This window comes from Hevea brasiliensis, chromosome 2 (assembly GCF_030052815.1).
Source record: "Hevea brasiliensis isolate MT/VB/25A 57/8 chromosome 2, ASM3005281v1, whole genome shotgun sequence".
Classification (NCBI taxonomy): domain Eukaryota; kingdom Viridiplantae; phylum Streptophyta; class Magnoliopsida; order Malpighiales; family Euphorbiaceae; genus Hevea; species Hevea brasiliensis.
Window position 1 is genome coordinate 20,013,869 of NC_079494.1, and position 27,643 is coordinate 20,041,511.

At 34.2% G+C, this 27,643-nt stretch overlaps 1 protein-coding gene across 3 annotated transcripts; it reads right to left on the reverse strand.

Moving 5' to 3' along the window:
* Nucleotides 1–291: 291 nt before the first annotated feature.
* LOC110670345 (oligoribonuclease) lies at nucleotides 292–22,886 on the reverse strand. Of its 3 annotated transcripts, XR_009143379.1 has the most exons (9): nucleotides 22,603–22,876; nucleotides 22,195–22,329; nucleotides 21,776–21,852; nucleotides 11,450–11,531; nucleotides 11,317–11,372; nucleotides 10,698–10,784; nucleotides 4,422–4,512; nucleotides 2,185–2,526; nucleotides 292–605 (listed from the first exon to the last, which is right to left on the reverse strand). XR_009143379.1 is itself a non-coding variant. In XM_058134938.1 (8 exons), the coding sequence occupies exons 1-8, from the start codon at nucleotides 22,736–22,738 to the stop codon at nucleotides 487–489; spliced, it is 783 nt and encodes a 260-aa protein (XP_057990921.1). In that variant the 5' UTR covers nucleotides 22,739–22,886; the 3' UTR covers nucleotides 292–486. The 3 variants fall into 3 exon arrangements, 2 of the variants coding, with proteins under 2 accessions (XP_057990921.1, XP_057990929.1); XM_058134938.1 differs by lacking the exon at nucleotides 2,185–2,526 and having other exon boundaries at nucleotides 22,603–22,886; XM_058134946.1 differs by lacking the exons at nucleotides 2,185–2,526; nucleotides 4,422–4,512 and having other exon boundaries at nucleotides 22,603–22,877.
* Between the last annotated feature and the right edge of the window lie 4,757 nt (nucleotides 22,887–27,643).

Below are 27,643 nucleotides of genomic sequence, written 5' to 3' on the forward strand. Positions count from 1 at the left end.
TTAAGGAGCATTCCACCATGAGGCTTTAAGAATTTGGAACCTAAGGTTCCTCCCATAACAGAGTATTGGTTCCGTCTCTGATATTAGATCTTATTCCTTAAGCACTTCCCTTCCGGCCAATCAACCATTCCAAAATGAAGAACTCGGGAAATAGATACCCTTTACGAAACAGAATTCACTCTTCACACTATCTCAGGGGATTGATAAAATTAAACCCAAAATTCTCCACTCCCCCCACACCCTTAATTTTGTTTATAAATTAAAATATATGCACAAATGCGCAAAATTAACTTGTTTGGAACTAAATATCAGACATCTAATTTAAATTTGACGCTGTTAATAATTAAAAGAGAATATTTCAACCAAAATCATATCTTCCCTTGACCAAGAAATGAACCCATCTTCACAAAAGCTAGCGACAGGGTGGCAATTGCTATATAGATGATATATCCCTACAGAGTTACGTACAAACTAAAGCTAGTCTGATCACTTCTTCGACTTTGCCTTGAATATATTCTCCTTGTAGTATTTCAGCTCTCTAATGCTCTCTCTAATATCATCCATGGCTCTATGTTTGTTTTCCTTTGAAGGGGCTTTCTTCTGATCTGCAAGTGAAATGATCATTCACAAACAAACTGATTTTAGTGAATGAACCAGGCATAGAAGTATTTAAGGAGCTCAAGCATTTCTCAGCTAGTCATATATGAGCACAGATGCTGACATGCATACATGCACAATTAATAATTTGATATGGCCAAATATATGACACCTGTACTATTTGAGATTTTAACCCATTGAACATCTGAACTAAAATCATAACCTATTGAACATCTGGATTTATATAAATCATAACCAAATACTAATTAGTCATATCATCGATGATTTGTCAAAAGAAGCTAGTAATGGTCCCACTTATTACAAATTGTATTCTAAATTTTACTAATTATGTTGACCGTAACTTCATCAATTTTTTGAAATTTTAAAGCATGGAAAGCAAAATTTAGAGCACCGCCAGCGATAAGTGAGACCATTTTTGACCATTTGTGCCAAGTCATTGAGGACATGGCTAAATTGTTTTTAATTGTTATAATTTTTACAAGTTACAGGTAATTAATAAAATACAAGAAGGATGCAAGTATGTATTTGACCAATTTGATATTCATGGAGATGATGCAAAATCAAAGAATTTTGGCCTCTGACTTTTTAAAAGAAATTCATTCTGTCATTTCCAATGGTCTTCCTGAAATTCCTGGAAGAACTAATTGGCTTTGTTTTATGTTATCTGCTTTCTGAAGGTCTTTAAAAAAAAAAAAAAAAAAAGCAGGAAATCTTTTAATGGTTCATTGTAGGAACAATTTTGGAAACTGAAGATACAAAATTTTCATGTTTTTAGCGCATCTTATATAGAGAATTTTTTTTCCAAAACAACAACCAAACAGGAATAAAATGTCTTTTGATGTTTAAAAAAAGAAGTTTTCCTCGGAAAACAGGAACCATGAGCATAATATAACCTTATACTAAAAATTATTATGCTAGAGCTAGAAGTAGTGAAATTAATAAAGTAAAAAAGCATGCATAACTAATTTATAGATCGACCACCAATGACTCTCCTATTAGGTAACATTTCTTCTTTCACACATCAAGGATTCCCAAAACATTTTAACTTCTTTATTCCATTTGGATGCTAATTGCTTCTTGAGGTGCAGGAGGTGTACAGAATATGACATTCCTATTTTTGGTTTACACAAAAATGTGATTGATGCAGTATAGGAAGATGATATTTCTTAATCATTATAATTTAATTTTTCATTGTGAAATTAAGAATCTTAGATTTCTATTAATTAGGAAGTAGAATTTTATTATACTTAGGAAGTTTAATTGATTTTATATTCTCCTCATTAGAGTTTGATTTGTATTTCATATTTAGGGTTTCCTAATCTACTAGTAGCAGCATTAGTATTAGTCTATAAATACCTACATAATCTAGATATTTTTGGAGAGATTATTATGATATTATTGTTGATAATCAATAAAATTTTGAGAATTTGTTTCTCTAGACAATGTGTTTCTCCATCCATAGAATTTGTCTCAACCCTAATTCCCCACAACCCTATTGATTCTACATCAGTTTGGCGTCAAAGCTTGTTCTACATCAATTTGGTATCATAATTAGAAAAATCCAACCTGAGTTTAGATTCAGTCAAAATTTCCTTTGCTGTTTGGGAAAAAAAAATTTGTGAAACCGTTTTGCAGAATAGAGCTTCTCAAGACCCTGCTATTTTCCTCAATGCCCACCATCTCTCCCTTCGCCAGACAACTGCAACTGCACAGTCAAACAACTGCTTGCCCAAGGCATTTCCAGCAAAGCAAGTCCAGTCGCTAAACGTTCACCGGAATTGAAGTTCTGATCAGGTAAAATTCCAACTCATACTGCAACTCAATCGGAAATCCACAGTCCGTGCCTTGCCATCTTCCAAAGACTCTACTTCTGCCATCGGAGCAGACCACGCTACACCAGCACTGTCACTTCAGCACCACATCAACAGCAAAATTTTCACAGGAACCCTCCCAGATAATTTTTACTTGTTGATTCTGATTTTAATGTGCATTTCAGGCAGAAATAACTCCTAAAGGCTATTATACACTTTGAACCAAGTTATTTAATAAGACCGTTGTGGACTGACATTGACACACAAGATGAAATTGATAACTAGGGGGCACAATTAGTTGATTTATGTTGTTGGTTGGATAAATATATTGGTGTACCTAAATTATATTATGAATTATATTATAGATATCGAGATATCTAACAACATAAGTATCAAATTGATGTAGAACGGGTTACACAGAAATAGGCCCACAACAGGCTTTCGACAAAAAAAAAAAAAAAAAATGTAGAACCAATAGAGTTGGGGGGAATTAGGGGTCCAACAAATTCTCAAATCTTATTAATTGTCAAAATAATATCATAATAATCTCTCCTAGAATATCTAGATTACATAGGTAAATATAGACTAACATTAATCTCACTACTACTTGGATTAGGAAACTCTAAATAAGAAAATACATAATATAAAATCAATTAAACTTCTTAAATAAAATAAAATTCTACTTCCTAATTAATAATAAAATCCTAAATAATATGAACTTAGGAATTAATAAAAACCTCTTAATTTCACAATGTAAAATTAAAATAATTCAGAAATATCATCTTCGTATATTGCATAAATGAGATTACCCAAAATATTTACATTGGATCCACACATGCACCCCTAAAGAGGAAAAGTGACCATTGAACTAGGGGAATTTCACATTCCACACCATTCGGAATGTAAGTTTAAGTACATTGTTAATATTATGACCATTTGAATCAAAACAACTCAGCATTAAGAAATCCATTATAAAACATCATTAAAAAAAAAAAAAAACACACGCGCACACATATATAACGTGCATATAATAAATAATAATAGGTGTTTTCTACGATTACTTTGCTTTTTATTCACTTTGTTCGTTTTACCATCAGATGAACCAATATTGATTCATTCAGTGGTGGTTATGTACAAAGTGAGATTTACTATATTAAAAACATAGCAACCATAAAATTTCCCAAAATAATGATGATGATAATTAAAAGCCTATATATGAAAATTCTTGATCCCTAGACCAATGCCAAAAGTTCTATAAATGTCCTAACGTAACTTCATGTGAAATCATGTCAAACTTAAACGGTTGCTTAAATAAAAATTGATTTTAGTTAATGCCATTTAGTTCCCAAGTAAAATCAAGATTACCCTTATGACATCGCCCAAGCACACAAGATATGACCAAGTTGTGTCTCTTGACCACTGAAAATACTCCATCTTTTATCCAACTAAGGATATCAATAGATAAAATAATAATAAAGCTCAAAACCCCAAGTTAACATATCAACCCTTCCCCCAACCACTCAAGAAAAAAGAACACCTCTCTCGTTTCCCAGCCATAAAAAATAGCTTCTTTATTCTTATAAATTAATAAGATACCTACCATTTCTTGTTTTTAGCCAAAGACAAAAACAGGTTTAATAATCAATATTCCCTGTTTCATTAATTCTGTAAGAGTTAAATCCTTCACCATCAAAATATTCAAACTTATTTCTTACTTTTGAATAGGAGATGTGATAATTGATCATGGATTTGTTCATCTAAGCAAGAGACAACAAAAAAAAGGGCAAAAGTGTGACTAATACTATATACCAAGGCCCATGAACAAAATCTAGAAAGTAAGAACAATAGTGCAACTCAAACTCTAGCACTGAGTGTGATGGATGAATGTTAGCACCACTCATCCATCTACTGTAATCAATACTAATCATGATAAACTGGTAAGAATATTACAGCACTAAATTTCAGAATCTGCACAAAAAAGTAGTTATTTACCTCTGGGATACCAGCGAATGCACAAAGCCTTAACACTGCTAACATCAACAATAACATGAGAGAAGAGACTGGCCAAATCTGGCATATATTTCTGACAAAGGTGAAAAACATGCTTAGGAGGCCAATGAAACTAAAGTAATGAAGGTTAAATAACAAATGTTGAACACTTATTTTCCTAGTGGAAAAATATGCAAGTTGCGGATGATGGTAGCATATATGCTCCATAATTTCAAATGATGAAAGAAGAAACAGAAAATAAGGATTCATTGGCAGAATTAGGACTTATAGTTAACTACAGCAGATGCATTCATCATGTGTATACACTCTGGTATTTTGCAACGAGATGAAATATTACAACTGGAAAGAGAGAGAAGTTTGGATCATGAAAAAAATCTCAAATACTCTCATTTGGTTCATAAAATTGCAAAATATGCCAAGAAACTTAAATTCCGGCAGTAATCACAATCAAATTGATCATCACAATTTTGCACTTATCACCTGCTAAAAGATACCAACACTCCCAACGCTCAATTTGGTAAATCTGAGGGTATTTTCACAATATCATTATTCTATTTGTAAGTGCATAAAAATATAGAGAATTCTTTTCATTTTCTAATTTTACATTTTTGGCATCCAATCAAGTATAAGGCTCAATTGTAGTCAGATTTAAAGAAACCAGTGAAATTTAGACGAAAATAAATTTAAAAGAAGAAATTTAGAAAATGCTTTAACTTTGTTTTTCTTTTGCATGTATATTGCACAATAAAAGTGACAGCTAATAATTAATCACATTTTTTTGTGTACAGAAGGCAGGACTGGCAATTCGTGTCTAACGGTGTCTACATGGCTAATGTCATTATGATGTGAACACAATCATGCTTAACTTAAACACAATATGATTAATAATCCTGTCACATATGCTTAACCCATACATGACCTATTTATTAGACAGGTTACACAACATAACCGATGTAAACTATTTAATAAACAAATCATGTTAATAAGTTAACCCATTTAACAAGAAGTCTAACTCATTTAACAGAACAAAATTATTTACAAGCTCATAGCCCCGTAAAAGGAGAAGCAATTTCATTAGCTTTTCGCCATGCTTTCTATAAGCAAAAGCAACCCCCTCCCCTCCTGCAAACTAGCGATTTTGTTCGCTTTTTTTTTTTTACTTATTTTGATGCAATGTTTTATAAATTATATTTTTTAATCTGAAATTTTATTTTACACATTGTGAAGATCTACACAATACTATAATGTAAAATTAAATTTTTACAACATTTATCATTACAACTATGAGTTTTTAAGAACTCAAAAGTTGGTTAAGAATCAACTTTTCTCAAACCTCAAAACAATAAATAGATAAATAAGCATAATGAGCCTAAAATGAACATGATTATAAATATTATCAAGTTTAGCTCTTCATGTACATTCATTTATTTAATAAACTTTAAATTTTTATTAAATGTATTATGTAGTTTTATACATAAAAGCAAATGAATTTTTTTAAACATTAATAAAATTTTTAAAATTATTTAAACTCACATTCATTATTTATTAATATGTATAACTAGTAATGTTTATGATACGAATGTGTGTGCACTTAAATACAACTCAACTCAACTCAACTAAGCCTTTATCCCAAAAATTTGGGGTCGGCTATATGGATTCGCTTTTTCCACTCTGAACGATTTTGGGTTAAATCCTCAGAAATGTGTAATGCTTCTAAGTCATGCTGTACTACTCTCCTCCAAGTCAATTTAGGTCTACCCCTTTTTTTCTTTCTATCCTCTAGCCTAATGTGTTCTACTTGTCTAACTGGAGCCTCCGTATGTCTACGCTTCACATGACCAAACCACCTCAATCTCCCTTCTCTCAACTTATCTTCAATTGGCACCACTCCTACCTTTTCTCTAATACTTTCATTACGGACTTTATCTAGTCTAGTATGACCACTCATCCACCTTAACATTCTCATCTCTGCAACTCTTATCTTAGATGCATACGACTCTTTCATAGACCAACACTCACACACATATAGCATAGCCGGTCGTATGGTCAGACGGTAAAATTTTCCTTTTAATTTATTGGGAATCTTACGATCACATAAAACTCCCGTGGCACGTCTCCACTTCAACCATCCGGCTTTAATCCTATGACTAACATCCTCCTCACATCCCCCATCTACTTGAAGGACTGAGCCTAGATATTTAAAGTGATTACTTTGGGACAGTGCCACTCCATTCAAACTAACTCCTTCCCTATCACCAGTTTGGCCTTCACTGAATTTGCAATGCATGTATTCTGTCTTCGTTCTACTTAACTTAAAACCCTTTGACTCTAGAGTACTTCTCCAAAGTTCTAGCTTCCTATTGACTCCTTCTCGTGTCTCATCTATCAGAACAATATCATCCGCAAATATCATGCACCAAGGAATACTCTCTTGTATATGTTTCGTCAGTTCATCTAAAACTAATGTAAAAAAGTAAGGGCTTATGGCTGATCCTTGGTGTAATCCAATTGAGATCGGAAAATCTCTTGTGTCCCCTCCCACTGTGCACTTAAATATTCAAAATAATTTTCTAAATAAATGATATGAAATCAAAATTATATTTTTACGATTAAATTGAAAAGGAAATCAAAACATATAATAAATCCCCAATTCTAAATTCATACACAGATTATAAAAGTGTGATTTGGGTCATGTTATATGGGTTGACACATTAGCCAACTAAGTAATCGTGCATAAATGGTTCTATTTGGCTTATACAGGTCAACCTGCTTAATACACCTTTTTTTAGTGTGTCATGAACACGTTGAGCCATTTATACCCAACCATAACCTGGTTAACTTTGTGTCGTTCATTTAATTGGATTATGTCAATAATTGCCACCCTAACAAAATTGCACATGAGATCACCTAATCAACCGCCATTAAACATATAAATGCATCCACGCATCATTTAAAAGAGGAAAAATAAGAAAATGTTGCATGATTTCCAATTATATGAAAGCAAATTATGTAGTACTATTCAACCACTTGAACTATAAGAACTACAAAATTTCCAAGGCTATCATATTCCCATGAGGAAATAAATCATATTTCTTAATACGAAAATAATTCATCAAGTACATCCAATGTACACATTGATACAGAACTAGCAAGGGACACCAATCGACTGAGTTGAAAGGAGGTTGGATGACCAAGTGGAGAAAGGGGTATTAATCAACCTAGTTGAAGGGAGATCAACAAAGTGAAAGGAGATTGGATGACCAAGTGGAAGGATATTGGAGGACTAAGTGAAAGGAGGTTAGATGTCTGACTAAATAAATCAGCAAAAGTAGCTACACTCGTTGAAACAGGAAACAAGCATGATCGGGTTAAGATATGATGCAAGATAATGGGTTATGTAATTACAAAAATTTACCATTAATTTATTCTTATCAATCTCAGGATTATAGGGGTTGATTAAGCCAATATGGAATCACCTATAATTTCTAATTATATTCTTCCGGCGTGTATATTTACACCTACAATCTGAAAAAGAAGGTGTGGAAAATTTTCATATCATAATTCTTTTCTTTTTGTAAAGGTTGCTAGCTCCCTCAACGAGATTGTAAGATTAGAGCTCCCTCATAGAGCTCACAGTAAAGCACCATAGGTCAGGGAAAGGACAAGTCCAAGTTTCCCTTCACTTAAAATCATCTAAGTGACACGATCCCTAACATGGTACCACATCAACTTGGTATCAGAGAAAAACGTCATGTAGGACAGCAATTCCATCATGCATCAAATAAGGGTCTTCATGAAACAATGCCAAGAAGACAGGCAGCAAGATCGCAAGGAAAGGGAGCAAGAACATTTGTTCTGGACAGCCAAGAACCATGAATTGACCACAAGGCTATAGACTCTTTCGCATAACTCACTTCAATGCGTCTGAAGCATGGTTTCAAATCACGGTCGCGGTTGCTGGTAACGGAAACAAGCTTGTAATAGCCGTCATATAACGGTAATGGTCTAGCGCTACGCAAATTTTTGTGAAAAAATTTACAAAATTTATAAAAGGACTATATATTGGTAAATACAAGAAAAATTACGATACATGACTATGCAATAAGCACAAATATATTAAATAAAGACATTAAATCTATCATGTTTAGACATCATTAGCATTAAACAATTTATAGCTAGAATAGAGATATTTAATGATGATCTTAACTTAGCAAATAATAAGGGATAGAATTTGTAGAAGAAAAGAGAAATTTTGGTGAAAATTTAAGAGAATATGAGAGATATAGTAATTGTGGAAGAGAGAATATATAAACAAAGAAAAGAGAAACAAAATAACACTATTTCATGTGATTGCAACAGGCCGTTATCGTTGCATAACGGTAAATAACGGCCGTTACCGTTACATAAAGGCCGTTACACCTGCAACTCTAGATTTACCTGTAAATAACAGCGTATCGAGCATCTGGCCCTTCCAAAACCTGTAAATAACAGCCGTTACATTACGCAACAACCATTATTTGAAACCATGGTTTGGAGGACCACAGTGCTAAATCCAACCACACACAAAGGCAAGGTGAGGCAAGACGAAAGGCTTTGGAAAATGAACAAGAAAACAATATTATAAACGAGAATTACGTTCCTCGATACGCAAAGTTGGATTTTCCTAAGTTCAATGGAATGGAAGATCTATTAAGATGGCTGGATCGATATGGGCATTTCTTTCACTACCAAAATGTTGTAGATACCAAACGACTAGCAATAGCTTCCTTACACTTTTAGGGGAAGGCTCGAATCTAGATCCTTCAACTCGAAAAGAACCACCCAGGACCAATAGAATTGGAGATTTGATCCAACGGTTAGGGAATACCAACTGGAAGAACTCATCAATTCTTAACAATTTGAATTCGTCAATAAGCATAAGGAAAATTTGATCAACCGATCACCAGAGCTGGGCCGCTAACATCCAATCAAAAACTACAACAATTCATAGTCGGGCTCAAAATTACAATTAATTAGGAGCTCAAGATTCAGTGACCTGTGGACAATGAAGATGCTACAAGTTTAGCTTGACTCATAGAACATAAGACAAAAAAGAAGTCGACAAGATTATGAGCATCATATAGGACATGCAAGATCTCTGACATAACTCAGAAACTCAATTTCAACCAAAACTCCCAATGTCCACCTACGAAAAACTCTGAAGTTCACACTGAGTAAAAAAGAGGAAAAACACCAAAAAGTTATCTTTTACCACTATGACGATCTCTATACATAGGGGCACAAATGCAAATAGCTATTCGTATCGAAGTAGTGGAGGAAAAGAAAGGGGATTCTAATTTAGAAATGAAATTAAAAGAGCCAAGGGGCAAGTCACTTGATGAAGCTTCAAAAAAAAAATCACATATCTCTATGACTACTCGCTTGAGCACAAGCTCGTTTTCAAGAAAGGGGATGATACATACCAAGCAAGGGAGACCAATCGACTAGGAAGGAAGGTCAACCGAGTTAAAAAAGGTCGAATGACTGAGTGGAAGGAGGTTTGATACTGACCTAGCAAGGGAGACCAATCAACCTGGTTGAAGGGAGGTTAACCAAGTGAAAGAGGCCAGATGACCAAATGGAAGGATGTCAAAGCACCAAGTGAACGGAGGTCGGATATCCAAAATGAAGAAAGCAGTGAAAGCAGGTCAGCTCGTTAGAGTAGGAAACTAACATGATCAAGGAAGATATTATGTAGGGTAATGGGTTCCATAATTATAGGAATTTACCCAAAATTTATTCTTATCCCAAGATTATATGAGCAGATTGAGTAAATGCTGGATCATTTGTAGTTTCTAATGATGTTATTCCACCATGATATTTATACCTACAAGTTGAATAAGGAGTGGAAAATTTTCATATCATAATTCATTTCTTTTTTCTAAGGTTACTAGCTCCCTCATTGAGCTTGTAAGGTTAGAGCTCTCTTATAGAGCTCACAGTTAGGCGCCATAAGTAGAGAAAAGAACAAGTCCAAATTCCCCTTCACTTATGTTCATCCACACCAATGACATGCTCCGTAACCCAAGACCATATCACATATCTGGGTTTATAGATTCTATGACTACTTGAGATTTTGAAATTATCTACACCGCAGTGCAACCATGAATGATTAGTATAACTCATAATGATAGATATGAATTGACAAGCAAATATATTAAAATTAACATTTGCTAGAAAATTAGCAGAGGATATGAAAAAGTAGAATTTTTCAGATACCTTTAAAAACAGAAAATCCACATACACTGAATTGCCTGCCAAAAGAGGTGTGTATGTACCGACATGTCTCCTAACAAATTCTATCACCTGCAAAATTCCAGTACATAATATTTCATTTTGTACAACATATAATTACAAAAACATCTTGGGGAGAGAAGGCAATAAATACAAAGCAACCAACTAGAATGCCATTTGAAATTTAAATTGCATGATATGAAGCCAAGTGCATATCTATAATTTGATGGAAAATATATACTAAACGAAGTCAAAAGGAAATAAAAAAAAACATGCTTTTCCATGGAGGGGCTTTCGGCAAAGAACCATGCGAAACACTTATTTTACACAATCGAAAAACAATGGAAAAGAGGGAAAAAATTATCTGCTTGCACAATAAATAATTTAAATCCATGATTGATTACTTTAGCAACAAAATTTCGTGTGATCCTGTCTTTAATTTAAAATTACCTTTTTCACTTATTGCTATATAGTAAAGGCCCAACAAACAAAAAGGCTTTCACTCAAGGCCCATTGTCACAACTGTTGAGTACAAATCTTAGGAGTATATACAGTATAAAGTACATCTAAACAAAGCCTTACACTTAATAAAGATCTAGCAAACCTGCTTTTCAGCCTCTCCTTCACTCACTGAACTTTGGAGCACTTTCTCTGTCAAACCTAGAGAAAATTGTAAACTTTTTAAATTCCCTTGTACAAAGCATGAAACACTTGCTACTTATCATTAGTGTTCTTACCACTAGCTGCATGATGACTTTGACACCATTCTCCCATCTTCTCTAAGCACTCTTTACTCTGATGGATAACCAAATCGGGACCCTAAAAGAGGAGATATTATGGAATTGTAAGATAAAATTCATCATATCAATATGATGCCAAATCAAAAAAAATGGACAAGAGTGACTACTGCAACATGATTAGGTTCAAACAGTACAGCAAATGCATGCACAAGACTTATTCAAACACTTCATTAACATAAAATGCTTCATATTCATAATATTCAAGTTTACTTGACAAGCAGTCCATTCCGGTATAACTTGCTTACATAGCAAGTCATAGCCAATGCAATTTGAAATGCAAAATTTATTAGTTCAGACTCAGAAAACCATCTTTAAGAAATGAAGGCCCAACCACTTATCTTTTATCATCAAGGTGTAAAAATTATTCAATTTATTGTCTTGAAGCTCTAATATTGAAGACAGCTGACTCCTCTATTACAAAATCTGAAGGCTTAATGATATGATATATCATGAAGTTCGCATGCTTTTTCAACTATATCCTACACTTTTAATTTTATCAATTGCATTGATAACTTGCTAAATTGTTTCAATTTTGTCCAATGGGTACAAGGAGTGTACTCACATTAACATGGCACTAATGTGGACTTTTTACATCAAAAAAATATATATTGGTTTGGACAATGTGGGCCCCTCTTAGACCTTCAGATCCAACAAACAATAGCATTTAGCATAATGTGAATCTCAAAAAGCATTTTTAAGAAGCTTCATGATGGGGAAAATTTTTGCAATTGCATCCATATTTGCCTTCCATCTTAGTGCCATATTAGCATGAACACACGCCTCAAACCCACTGGATACAAACGGAAAAAAAAATATTATAATTTATGAACTAAAAAAAATTAAACACATAGGATACAATTAAAAAATAGAGCAAAGTTCGGGATATATTGGACCATTAGCTCAGATTTGAACGTGCAAATAAGCAAGGATCAGAAATGAGTCCTCGGGGAACAATTAGGTATACAAATGCATGGCTTCATCTTAAGAATGTGGAGAAAACCATTAAATTAGGACAAGTGGACAAGAGAAACTTAAGTTTCCAAATTAGAGAAACCACAACTGAAGAACTCCAAATATTATTCAATTCACATGGTTTTCAGCATATTTTTTGCAAGTTTCCCTTCCCATTGTTTTCTATAGTACCTTGATATCACTTTCAATTTTTAATATTTGGTTCTAAGATGTTTCCTCTGCATACTATTCTCCTATTTTTTCTATTTTTCTTTTCTCTTTTTTTTTCTAATAAATAATGTAAATTTAAACACCAAAATGGCAGTGCAAGCAAAAACAAAAGTTATGTACAAAAATTGCATCAAAATAGGAAAAGAAGACATAAATGAGATCATATGCAAAAGCCCCAAAGAATGATATTGACCATCTTGAAATAGCTAAAGCCAATAACTAGGAGGAAAGCTATTCAAGAAAATCATTTTAATATGATGATTCCATAGCTCTGCTCCATTGGATACCCTTCTAGTCCATTCCCTCCATCACATTAACAACAAACAAAACAGATACATCCTAAGCCACTTAAATTGTCCCCTCTACAAAAACTTCAAAACCAATAGTCAAACAGCATCCTCATTGTGCACACCATAATCCAGACTAACAAATAAGAAGGAAAAATGCCATAAAGCAGCATCTGTCAATATAAATGTCAACTCTACACACCTAAGGGTCACCCATGACGTTGGTTTTGCTATGATAGCTTCAGATGATCAAGGTTGCCTTTTGGGCACAACATGAAGGAAAAATATACAAGCCAAATAGCTATGGTCACTGAGGCAATTAAATAAAGTCAGACAAGTTCATCATATGGGTCAAGCTAGGCTCCCATGCCAAAAACAGACTACGACAGAATTTCTTGGGCCTAACCTAGATGTTTGGATCACATCATTTGACCAAGGTCAAGAAAACAAAATATATAGTGTAATGATATGAGTTTTTAGCTAAACAGGGTCAGAAAGAGCAGGATGTTGTGGATACAATTGACAGACCTGCTGCAAATCAGGTTCATAGACATTACATTCATGGTCACAGGCTGGGAACCAATGTGGGCTTTACTTGTTGTTGTTGTAGATTTTTTTTTTTTTTTTTTTTTTTTTGAAATGCATGTGGGTTTTATTTGTTGGAATTTGTTTTCTTTGCAATTTGATGATTTTCGGTTTGTGTTAACTGTACTTAGGCTCTGTCATGTGTGCTAAAAGAGTGGAGGCAGTTTCTTTACTTTTAGGTATTAATTTCATGCAAATTGCAACTCCTTATGAAGGATAAGACTCTACTTGTAAGGAACAAAGGGAAGCAAATGACTATCAGAATTATTATCCAAAAACATGTTCTTAAAGAGATCTATTTAATAAGCCTCTGTCACAATAAGGAAATCCGCTATACAAAAAACTAATTTAAATCCAGAATTTGATTTATTGTTAATAAGCCCATAACTACATTCCAAGCACAGAGCTGTAAAAATTTCGTATCAAAGCCTGATTTTATGGGTGATTTGAAAGACTTACAACAACAGTTTGAAACCTTCCTGAAGAATGAAGATTTACTTGGAAGATAGAGCAAGAAATAAGGAGGAACATGATCAGAGACGAGCATTGCAACAGAAGAAATAGCATGAAGTTTGTGCACATTTGCGAGAATTGAGCAAAGATTTCTCAGCTATTCAGATTGAAGCAAGAAATGCAGCGGAGGCAGGTGCTTTGAATAATGAAGCAAGGCATCACCGATCTGTCAATGAAACAGTGTGAAAGGCTGAAAGCAATACATAAGTTTCAAAATATTCGAAGCTTGATTTTCCATGGAATGATATATCAGGTTTATGGATGTTATACTCAAGGCCATAGGCAGGTAAGAGAGAACCAATGTGGGAGGAAATTACATAGTTGGACTTGATTAACCATCACAGTATCGCAGCCTCTCAGTTCTCACAGCAAAGTCACCATCATTTTTTGTAGCATGCCAATCTTTAATTCTGGACATGTCTTCTATCATCGATATTTTGACAACTGATATTGAGAATTAACATAAATTTTGAGAATGGTTTCTCACCCTCAATGAGTGTTCTATTGGTTCTACATTAAAGCCTTAGCCAAAAAAGGAACTTGGAAGCTTACTACTCTTCCTTTGGATAAGAAACCGATAGGGTGTTAATGGCCGTTCACTGTTAAACATAAGGCAAATAATTGTATTGAGAAGGCTTGAAACGAAGGGGGTTTACTCAGACTTATGGAATAGATTACCGAGAAACTTTTGCACTTGTTGCAAAGATGAACTCCAATTTTCTTATCCTGTGCTACTAATCTTGGTTGAGATTTGCAGAAGTTTTATGTGAAAAACGCCGTCCTACATGATTTAAAAGAAGAAGTCTATATGGAAATGCCACAAGGTTTTGTGTTACATATAAGAGTCTAGAAGTAGTTAAGAAGGGAGTCATATTCTGTTTAGATGTCTGGAAGTAGTTTCAGATCTGTTAATGAAGAAGGAGAGTGGCAGGAATAGTTGATTCTAGCTAGTCTTCGGAAGAAACTGGCCTATATAAGAGCTAGAATAGCTCTAGGGTTGTTATTCTGAAATTCTAATCAATAAAGATCTATTTTCTCTCTCTAAATTCTTCTCTTCTTTTTCTCTCTTCCATCCCTTCACCCCTTTCTTTCTTTATTTCCTCCATAATCTCTATTCTTTCTGTGATGGAGAATCTGGTTACATAACAAATTGATAACAGAGCTGTTAGAACAGTGAGCAACTACTAGAAATTGCTTCATGGGACTTGCATCTATGACAGATCACTCTTCCCAAATACCAGGTTTCTTCTGCTCTTTCTCTCTTCCTCTCTTCTTCCCTCTAATTCTTCTTCTACGAGATTTCTTTCTTCTCTCTATTCTTCTTCTTCTTCCCTGAAATTTCTTCCCTCTAGTTCTTTTTCCTTCTCCCTTCTTTGTTCCTTCTCATCGGTTTTTTTCTTAGAGTACAAACCCTGAAATTAGAGTTTTATTGGGAATTCGTATTTTCTTTCTTTAATTTTTTGAAATCTTCTTTCTTCCTCAAAATTTCTGCCCCAAGAATCAGATCTCTATTCTTTCTTTATTTTCTTTGTTTCTTGAAGTTCTTCCCTGTTCGTGAAGTTCTTGAAACCCCTTCTTTCTCAGTTTTATTGGGAACAAAATACAATCAGATCAACATACCATGGAACTAGACCCTTGGCAACAAGATGGGTATTTTTTAAAGGACAAGATGGCTATACAGCCAAGAGGAGTTGTGGCAAACATTTATTAGATTTGTCCGGAATGGGGAAAATTTGAGGAGCCTGATGTCAATAAGCATGTAACTGATGAAGATCAACTTCATGGAAATTCTGAAAATCAAATTAAGACCAAAAATGCCTCAAGTGAAGTTTCCAATAAGAATGACAAAGGCACTGAACAGAAGCAGGATTTTCTTGTTGATATACTTAGTATGATTGAGGACTCTAAGGAGGAGAATGATACACTTGTATTAAATAAATATTTTTAAGCACAATTGTACAATATTTCATGGCATTTAGATAGGTAATTGCATGCATATTTGATAATTTCATTAGTTTTTATAAATTTCACTGATTCACACTAAAATCTATGTTTTCTGCATATTTTTAGGCGTATTGAAGGAAATTCAAGGTATAGGAGCAAAGAATGAAGCTTGGAAGAACTTAAGAAGCAAGGCAAGCTGCTTATACACTTTACACGGGTCGTGTAAACACAGCCCCGGACCCGTGTAACCTCCTGCCTGGTGAGAATTGAAAAAGTAGCAAAAAAGCCACAATACAGGGGCCGTGTAACTCGGGCCGCGTAACCTTCAAGAGACTCGTGTAACCTTCTGTTGCAAAGGCTTGAAGAAGTAAATGAAGCATGCACAAGTACACGGGCCGTGTAAGTTGACCTGTGTAACTTACTGCCCCCCATCCGAAAAGAGGTCATCAGCTCCACAAACTTACACGCCCCAGGCCGTGTAGTGACACACAGGTCGTGTGCTACATTTCAGCAACTTTCTAAATCCGACTCCAACTCCTATTTTGGCACACCAATTGGACTTCTAATGCCCTTGGAACTCTGAAACTTAATCCTAGGATACCGAATATAAATAAAAGCCAGCAGAAAACAGGAAAAAAGAAAAAAAAAAAAAAAAGGAAGAGAAGAACGATACAGCTTCATACATATAAAGGGAAGTGTTTTGAGAGAAACCTTTCTGAGGAACCCTAGCCATTTTGAAGAAGGATCACATCAGTGCCAAGGACAAACTTCTCAGCCAAAGTTCCACAAGTTCACAGCTACAGAATCCTCCCTCAGTTCTTTTGTTTTTAGTCTTCATATTGGTTTTATGTGCTTTTACTTTTATGACAATATGTTTGTTAAACTCACCATGAGTGAGTAACTCCTTAAATTCTGAAATTTAGAAAGTAGCATTCTTGACTTTTGTTATGGATATATATTGAGTTTTATTTAATAGAATTGAGTTTTGTTCTTTGATTCAATCTCTTATGTTCTTAATGCATGATATGTGTTGGTACTCACCTAGTCATGATCTAAGATACTAGTTGATGAACTGACAAGTAAAGATTAATACTAGAAAATCAAGACTTTGAACCTAGAAAATCTAACCTAGAGATAAGCTGATAACCTTTGTGGAGTTTTAAAATTAATCATAGATCTCAAAGAATTTTGATTAGGACTTGTAACACCCCTATTTGCATAGCCTAGTATATTTCACTGTTCCGGTGACCGGTGTGTGTCCGAATAATTAAAGGGATTAGAACCACACTTAAGACAACTAGATAAGCCATAAACATAAACAATTAGTAATGTCCAATTAGTTAAGTATAAATAAGAAAAACAGAACATAAGAAGTTAAACGAGCCGAGAGTCACAGCGATGGGTGACCTTCTCGGAAACGACTGCGAAGTCGTTTTAAACTCAAATTTCGAACCATAAAATGTGAAGCCGCGGTCCTTAGGACCCTTATAAACACAGTGGAAAAGAGAAAATCATGAAAAAGAACTGTTAAGCCAGTCAAATAATTAGGTCAGGGAGCCAGAAGAAATATGGAATTACTTGCAAACAGGGATGAACCAGCAAGGGACAATTTGGTCAATTGACCCCGAGAGCTGACTCCTGACCTAACTGTCAAATAAAATCGGGCCATGTGCTACATTCCAGCAACATTCTAAATCCGACTCCAACTCCTATTTTGGCACACCAATTGGACTTCTAATGCCCTTGAGACTCTAAAACTTAACTCTAGGACACCTAATATAAATAAAAGCCAATAGAAAACAAGAAAAAAGGAAAAAAAAAAAAGGAAGAAAAGAACGATACAGCTTCATACACATAAAGGGAAGTGTTTTGAGAGAAACCTTCCTGAGGAACCCTAGCCATCTTGGAGAAGGATCACATCAGTGCCAAGGACAGACTTCTCAGCCAAAGATTCACAAGTTCACAGCTGTAGAATCCTCCCTCGATTCTTTCGTTTTTAGTCTTCAGATTGGTTTTATGTGCTTTTACTTTCATTACATTATGTTTGTTAAACTCACTATGAGTGAGTAACTCCTTAAATTCTGGATTTTAGAAAGTAGCATTCTTGACTTTTGTTATGGATATATATTGAGTTTTATTTAATGGAATTGAGTTTTGTTCTTTGATTCAATCTCTTGTGTTCTTAATGCATGCTATGTGTTGGTACCCACCTAATCATGATCTAAGATACTAGTTGATAAACTGACAGGTGAAGATTTGTATTAGAAAATCAAAACTTTGAACCTAGGAAATCTGACCTAGAGATAAGCCAATAACTTTTGTGGAGTTCCAAAATTAATTATAGATCTCAAAGGATTTTGATTAGGACTAACCACCAACGAAAGTAGGGTCTAGCTCTAATTGAAATACACCTTAGATACTTTGAGAGAGGATCTAGGATATCTTAGGATTAATTTCCATCAAATAAACAAATACTCAATCCATTGATAAAGCAAGATTAAAACTATAACAAGGTTAAAGTGTGAAATCTAAAATTCCAACATTGTTCACAAAATTAGAATTCTCCTTAAGCTTCCAGATTCACTTTCTTTAATTCTCAATAGTTATTCTGTCTTAATTTAGAATTTACCCTCTTATAACTTTCGGTAGTTTAAACAGTTAATACTATTGTGTAGTTTAATACTTACGCTTATAACTCCTCGTGGAAACGATACTGTACTCATCACTTTATTACTTGTTAGCGATCCGTACACTTGCGGTGGTTGTAAAACCAGGCAAACAGAGAATGATGAAGATAGTGATGATGGGCAACCAGAGTTTGCAATGGGGAAAATAGTAGCTGAATCTGAACTGGTTGAGCAACTTGTTCCCAAAACTGAATTTTTTGTTGCAGAAATTCTGGATGCAGAATCCAAAACCCTTGGAACTGATGAAGATGTGATAGATCACCAAAGAAAATTTCAGCAAAAGATAAAGGAAGAAACAGAGGATTGTCTTGGGAATGATTATGGAGTGTTCTGTCAAGTCCAAGAAGCAATTAATATTGAATTTGGGACTAAAGATGTTGATGACTAGAATTTTGAAGAAAAAATTCAGAAACTGTGAAGAAAGACCAAAATCTCTTGTCACGTCATTGCCTTCAGCATAGGTTAACCAAGCAGGATGATGATATTGTTGTTGTTGAATTGCCCTTCCAGTATAAAACTGAAATTTTTACAATCAAATTATTGGAAACGTTCTTGAAAAAAGGAAAAATAATTGCAAAAAGTGTGGGTGTTGGAAGCAAGTGGCAGTATTTGGAAGCCAAAACGGTGATTTCAGTTGTTGTCATCCTCTAATTCTCATGGAAGATGAATGGGAAACATCAAAAAGAAAAAGGAAAAAAGTTAAGATATCAAATCGTATTGTAATTTTGAAGGAACAAATTTTGGAAATTTGGAGAAGAAAAAGAAATAAAGTTAACTCTGTCAATTATAGAGTTCATATTTCCAGCTGGAGAAGGTACCTGAAAACTTTCAGTCAAGCTTTATGGGCAAGTTTAGCTGAAGCTCCATTTCTTACCAGCAGAGGAGGCAACTTTTGAAGACAGAACCTTCATGCAGGCTCAGTTTCCAAACTCTGAGCATTCTTGGGCACAAGAATGCACTCATGGAGGGGGTAATGTTGCATATAAGAGTCTAGTAGTTACAGATCTGTTAATGAAGGAGATCGGCAAAAATAGTTAATTCTAGCTAGTATTTGGAAGAAACTGGCGTATAAAAGAGCTGGAATAGCTCCAAGTTTGTTATTCTAAAATTCTAATCAAGAAAGATCTATTTTCTCTCTCTCTAAATTCTTCTTTCTCTTCTTTTCACTCTTCTATTCCTTCACCCCTTTCTTTCTCTATTTCCTCTCCAATTTCCATTCTTTCTGAGATGGAGAATCTGGTTACAAACGGTTAGCTAGTCAGAAAACTTAAGGCAAGGCTTGTCACTCGACGAAAGCTTTATATGGCTTAAAACAGTCACCTAGAGCTTGGTTTGGGTTGTAAGCATTTGATTCTCCCACTAGGGCTAATCACAAACTAAAAAGAGAGAATGGGGAAGCAGTTGATATAGATTAGTGTCAAAGACTAGTTGGAAGGCTAATTTATCTCTCACAGCAGTAAGTGTAGTTAGCCAATCTAAGCATAATCCTCAAAGTCTCATACTATTTATCTAGATTTTTTTCGCATTATACAATGAAATCTACTCCAGGGAAGGGTTTACATTTTCCAACTATGGTCATTTGAAGATAGAAGCATATATAGATGCTGAATAAGCTGGATCTGATGATAAATGTTTCTACCTCAGGATATTGCACATTTGTTGGTGGAAATCTGGTTACTTGGAAAAGCAAAAGACAAAGTGTTAGGTCAAGTTCAGAAGTTAAGTAGGGAGCCATGGCATAGGGTGTTTGTGAACTTATATGGCTTAAAAAATTGATGCAAGATCAACATTTGTTCAAACTAAAGCCATTGTTCCTATATTGTGATAAAAAGGTTGCCATTAGTATTGCTCAATATCCAGTCCGACATCACTGCACTAAGCTAATTGAGATTGACCAGTTTTTTATTAAAGAAAAGTTGAATGATCACACTTTGAGCATTGATTATGTAAATTCACTAATTAAGAAATCAATAGCAGACGTGTTAACAAAATTAACAATTGACAGTACTGACATTGCAACTAAACAATAAGAAGACACATGTATGGATGTTTATGCATGCATGTAAAAGATGACATATATATGTATATGACAGAGCGAGTCATATTCAGGTTTTTAAAAAATTAAATGAGTGCCAAATTTGCTAAAACTTTAGGCCCAATTGCCCACTAATTGATCAGCTACAATAACACCCATGCAACCTTTGCATTTCCTAATGATCTTCAAGTATGGAATTATGAATGTCTTGAATTTTTAAATAAAGCCACGAGTTTCAAATGTTATCTCACTGATTTTCTAAAGTAAACCACTAATTTTCATTTCTGCCAGAAAATTGCAGCAGTTAATTAAATTGTCAACTTCTGATCAAGAAACTTCAACAGATTCCAATCACATCAAAACCCAAAATCCTACGCATCATTCTTATACCACTACCACTCTAGGTAGTAAATTCCTTGCTCCCTGAACCCCATCACAATTGTTCCTAAAATTTTTTAGGAAAACAGGGTTATAGTTATAGTTTAAAAAAAAAATCATTAAGTTGAAATACTTCTTAAAAAATTGACATTTATGATTAGCTAAAATAATAGCAGGAATAGCACAAGCTCTATCCACCACTAAAAGACATGAGATATAACTCTAGCAACTACTAAAGCAAATTGACACAGGTTCCTCAAATCTGGCGGGCCCAAGCCTAACACATGCTGCAACAACTCTAGCAGGAGTTGTGTTACAATTATGTGGCTTTCTAGATGGACAGTTCTTGAAGGATTTCAGAATTCATATGCAACAGCCACAGCAAACAAATGCTAGGGCTTAAAAACTTAAGAAAAAGTAATGTATATAAATTGCAGTTCAAACAGTGACACTAAGAAGTAGTTTAATAGCAAACAAAATCAAAGGCTTATAGATATGAAAAAGAAAATAGCGATTTATATAAATTATACAACTATGATAATAGCAGAAACCATTTCAAGATTCAAACATCAAAAAAAATCAATGTGGCTAAATAAAATACAAAACAAGGCAATTAATCAAGCAGCATAAAAAGCTACAAACTTGAAAATACCTCCACTGATTTAGTCAAATTGCCATCTGTAATTATACATGCAATCTCCAGTATTCTATCAACTTCAATATTCAAACCTAAGCAGCAACAAAAGAGAGAAAAATAAGTTGCAATCTAGTTTCTATGCCATTATATTATCATCAGCTTATAACCACAAGTTTATTCATAGAAATAACGCAAATGGCATGAAAATTCAATAATAAATGACAACAAAAATATGATGGTAAGTCAATAACTCTTGAGTTAAGTAGAAAATGACATAGAGCTACATCTGATTAAACCCCATTATAAGACATAAGAAATGTCTAGATCACAAATACATCCAACCAATTATATCAATTGTAGTTTAACTCTTTAGACAACCAAACACAGATAAATAGAAGTAAAAAATTAATGCACACTAAATGGGCACACTTTACCAGTCATTTCCATGTCAATCCAAACAAGAGGCATCTTGTAATCCACTGCAGATGTGACTAGATTTTGTTCGTTCTGTTTCCCATTTTCTATCAGCACACTAGAGAGTGATCCATTTACAATATTCCTACTCGGTTCTGCCACAAATAAAAAGTTATCATGAACACCTAATCTACTTCAATCATATGAAACAACGAAATTTATAATCAAATAAATCTTACAACAATCTAATAAACAAAGGCATGGGCAGGCAAAGAAGAAGAACCTAAAATCATTATCAGCTTAGTAAGCAAGCAGTATAAGATAAAACACCCATACTCAAGAAGAAACTATACCCACTGTTAACTTTGTAAGCAAGCAGTGGCAGATAAAGCCCTAACCCTAATGGCCTACAATTAAAATTATTGTACCCTTTTTATTGGTAGAGTCTGGTTTATCTCGGAAGGAAGAAGTAGAAGTAGAAACCGAGGAGGTCAGGACAGCGTCCACCTGATCATCTTCAGCGTCGAGGTCCAGCACAGAAAATGTGTTGGAAAGACGGTCCATGTTTTGTGTCAGACGACTTTTGGGAGGAGGTTTTTAAGAACCTTGAACTCGCGTGCTGGGAGAGCTGTGGATTTTACAGTAAGCTTTTTTCTATAAATTCCTAGTTTTCAATCCACTGATTTGTGGATTAAAAAGGGTTTTCTTTAAAGGGCGATTTACTATTTAGTCGCTATTATTAATAAGTCAGTCCCTGTATTACTTGAAAATGCATTAAAACATCCTGCATTTTGCTACTGTTGATTATATAGTCCTTCCGCCCATTTTCAAACGAAAATTTCATTAAAAAATAATAAAAAGGGAAGAGAAAATTCCTAAAATCTATAATCACTCTCCATTAATCCATTTGTTATCCCTAATCCTTCATTTAGCTTTTAAACAATGAAATTGTCCAAAAGCTTCTGCAACAACTTAGATAACTCTTTAAGCTTGAAAAATTTTTTTAAAAAATAAAAACAAAGCCATGGCCCTTTGACCGGCAAAGGAATCCGTAGCCACCTTATAAGATAGAATGTTCTCAAATACCGAGAGACTACCATGTAATACTTTAAGGTCAATAGCCTTGTCTAAATTCTTGATAAAAATGTTTCCAGACTCAATTTGTGAAGAGAAAAAACATAATGAGTTGGTAAAAACTATGGTGCAAATGTGAAACCCATCCCATTTTTCTAAGTTTAATTTGGATGCTTTAGAATTCAGTCTTCTTGGTTTAAAACTCATAAATTTCTCTAATAAGCAAAATCAAAAGGTTTATTTTCAATTCCCTATACCCAATAATTCACAATAATATCTAAAACCCTACCTCAAATGAATTCTTTTCCATATTAGATGATAAGTCAGTGGCTATTAAGCCTTCATAATGCTTGATGCCCAAAACCTTAACTCTTGTTTTTCTATTCTCAGGGGGATTCTTATTGATAAACCCACTTTGGATAGTTTCAATCATTCAGTTTGGTATCAGGCTAGGCAAATTAGTGTACTCCTCGGTTTCATGGAAATTCACAATTGTGCATAATAAGTTTTCGATAAAATGGCTAACAGAGATACTATACTTTTTGTTTGTCTTTTGTTTTAATTTTTGGTATTTTTGATAAAGGAGGAAAGGGAAAGTGAAGGAAGAAAGGGTGATTTGGGCTGTTGAAAGGATTGATGGCGTGTGAGGGAGTAACAGATGGTGTGATAGGGAAGGAATAAAGGGCTTTTTACTGAAAGGGTGGATAAGAAAAAAACTAATAACAAGAAGGGTGTGAGTTGTAGAATTATTACCAAAGGGAGTGAAATTAGGTTGAGGTGGAAAGATGTTGAGGTAGGTATAGAGTGGCAGAGGCTGGCAAAGGCATGAGACGTGCTTTTGGTTGGCATGCAAACGGGAATGCATTTCAAAATGGCATCCAAACTGCAGAGGCACTATTCAAAATGGTGTGCACCATACCTATTGAAGACCTGTCAAAGTACTTGCACCATGGGGCGCTAATGAAAATAGCGTGCGTGTTGGGATGCTATTGATAATAGCGCCTAGCATGAGAGTCAATTCTCAGCTGTCACTCATGGCAGGGGTCACTCATGGCAGATTGAACAGTTAATTAGTGGCAATGGGAGAGAATCTGGAGCAGGATAGTGGGTGCCATTCATATTCGCATGTTCTTCTATCATTTGTTCCAAATTTATGTACCCTAACCACCAAACTCTATTTTCACTCAACTCTCCACAACCTATATTAAGGGATGGTTTAGTGAAATGGGACTACATGGGGTTAAGAAATGATGGCAATGTAAATATAATGTTTAATTCGATTGATGAAATTGGGGGGTTGTGATTGATCAAGCTGCATCAGAAGGTTTTGTTGATGAAGCGGGGCCATCAAATCCTGATTCATGGGATGCAAATGGGCGATGTGGAAATTGGTGTTGAGATCAATTTATGCTACCAATCATTTCAATTTGATAGCAATATGGTTGATGACACTATTATAGGGATCGTCGATGAAAATGATTATGCTTGTGCAAGTCATTTAGTTGATGATTCTGAATCTGATAACAATAATTATTGTCCCAATCATGATGAGGACGAAGACAAATCAGATGAATTATACTGATGTTGATGTTGTTGCTGATGATCATAATGACCTTGATGAAGATTTGACTCCGTACTACAACACACATGTCACGAACCTAATTATGCTGCTTATCCCTCTCTGCCTTACTCCGAACTTGATTTTTCACTACTAACGGTGGACCCTTGGTTAAAACCTTTATTTACTTCATTGTGGGATCCATCAAAGGAGTGTGAAGTTCGAATGATATTCCCTTTAAGAGAGGTTATCCCAAGAGCTACAAAACAATATCATTTACAAGGACACCATGAGTTTTACAAGGATGAGACAAAGAGCAGAACATATACCATTAAATACAATCATATAAAAAGTAATTGTAAGTGGAGATTGCGCACGTTAAGGTAGGAAGGCTATGATATATGGAAAATTATAAGGTATAACAAAACCGCATAGTTACATAAATCCAGCAATCTCACAAGATCATCAACAATTAGATTCCAACTTTATATGTGATTTCATCCTTCTAATTGTACAGGAACAACCAAGTGTAAAGATAGGAATGTTACAAGCAGAAATTAAAGACAAGGTAAGGTATAGGCCAACTTACCGAAAAATATGGAGGGCTAGAAATAAGGCAATTATCAATATATTTGGTGGATGGGAAGAATCCTATAGATGATTATGGTAATTCATGATTGTGGAAGATAATGAGATATCTTATTTTAGCGACAGTGATGATAGTGATTTCGTAAAATATCTTCCAGCTACCGCCATGTTGTTAGGTAATAGAACTTTGACTTATAAAATAATTAAATTATGTTGCCATTGTTATTGTCATGACCCAACTCTATGAGCCAAAACAGCACTAGGACTTGAGTCAGCGCAAAGCCCCTAAAGTCTATAGTAAGCCTTACTATTCCCAAACCATGAACGAACCCAAATTCAAGGCCCTATATGCATAAATCAATTTGGGCTAACTCAACCTAATAACCATATCAAATTCATAGCTAGAGGAGTTCAGTTCATTCCTGATACCCAGTATGTATAAACCATTTAATACCATTAATTTTCATTAATTTAAACAATATATTTATACAATAGTGTCATAGTAAAGTTCTAATAATTAAACAAATAGATAAATAAAGAAACACAATAAAAACTATGAACTAAGAAGCACCATAACCTGTGGAGAAAAATATAGGTTAGAACAAAAAATAAACTTGCTCTTCTGGCAATTTGGAAAAATATTTAAACAGGAATCAGCTTTCAACTCAGAGAGCTTAGATATTAATTATAGATATAATTTCCATAACTACCTAAAACTAGTGTAATCCTACAATGAAATGCACATCCAACAGATATAACATTAATTCAACTAATATTCCCACTTGAAGATAATTTAGAGCTACGCACACACACAGTATATTACATCAATATATAAATATGGGAGCTCGACTACTCATATAATCCATATTCATCATATATACATATGTGTGTGTGTGTGTGTGTGTATATATATTTATACACACATACACACACACATGTGTATATGTATACACATATGTATTGTGTGTATATATATATATATATATATATCACATCAATATATAAATATGCGAGCTCGACTACTCATCTAATCCATATCCATCATATATATATATGTGTGTGTGTGTGTGTGTGTATGTGTATATATATATGTGTGTGTGTGTGTGTGTGTGCGCGTATACACACACACACACACATATATATATATATTAACATACTAATAAACTTAAAATATCTCATTAAATTTTATAAAAATAATGTACTTTATGACAATTTTCATTCTTCTAATAAATAATAATAACAATTAGGAGAACAAAGTTAAATAAATAATTAAAATAATATACAAATTTTAAAAATTATATATACATATATATATATAATTATATAATTTCAAGTTACTACATTCTTCCCCTCTTAAGAAAAATTCGTCCTCAAATTTTTAACAAACAGGAGATATTGAAAAGAATGTGATTGAAACAAGCATGTGCACTTATTCCTTGAGCTATACATAGATGATTGAAAAGCACTTTACTCGTATCTGCCCCTGTTGTAGCACACTAGTTACAGTCCTCTATCAAAAACTATGTGATATACTCATAGTATATAGGTATTTTGAGGTATAATTTACTGCATTTCATAAGCATTTAGCTAGTTAATTGCATGATTTCTTTGTTAACTTCATTGCTTTTAGAATTTTAAGTTACTCTGGCTTCATTTTCATGATTTTTGTATTTTTATCAAGTGATTTTATGCAATTCCGAGGCCTAGGACACATTTAAACTAGTTAGAAAGTTCAAAGGAGTAGAATTTGCATTGTGAATAATTACACAGGCCGTGCACTAGGTGCCTAGCTCATGTAACTGTCTACGAGAAAGAGTGTTGAAGAAAGCAAGTACATGGGCTATGTAAAGAGACCCCGTGAAAGGGTCCTTGGCCTGTGTAACCTTCTGTCACCCCAAAAATTGCAAGTTTCAAGAGATCCATAAACTTACGTGGCCTGTCCCATGTAATGAAGCACGAGCCATGTAAAATATTCCATCTCAGACTCTAATTTGACTCCAATTCTATTTTGCATGACTCGAACAGACTTCTAAGACCTTCAACACTATGAATTGAAGGTTTTTATGCTAGATATAAATACAGAAAGTCAAGAAAAGCCAAGGATCGCATTCTTTATGTTCTAACCTAGTTTTTCCATAATTTGGAGATATTTGTACAAGATTCAAAGGAGAGATCTATAGCCGAAATTCCAAAATTTCAAAGCTATGGAGTCTTCTACCTGCGTTTCTTTGTTTTATTTCTTCAAATGT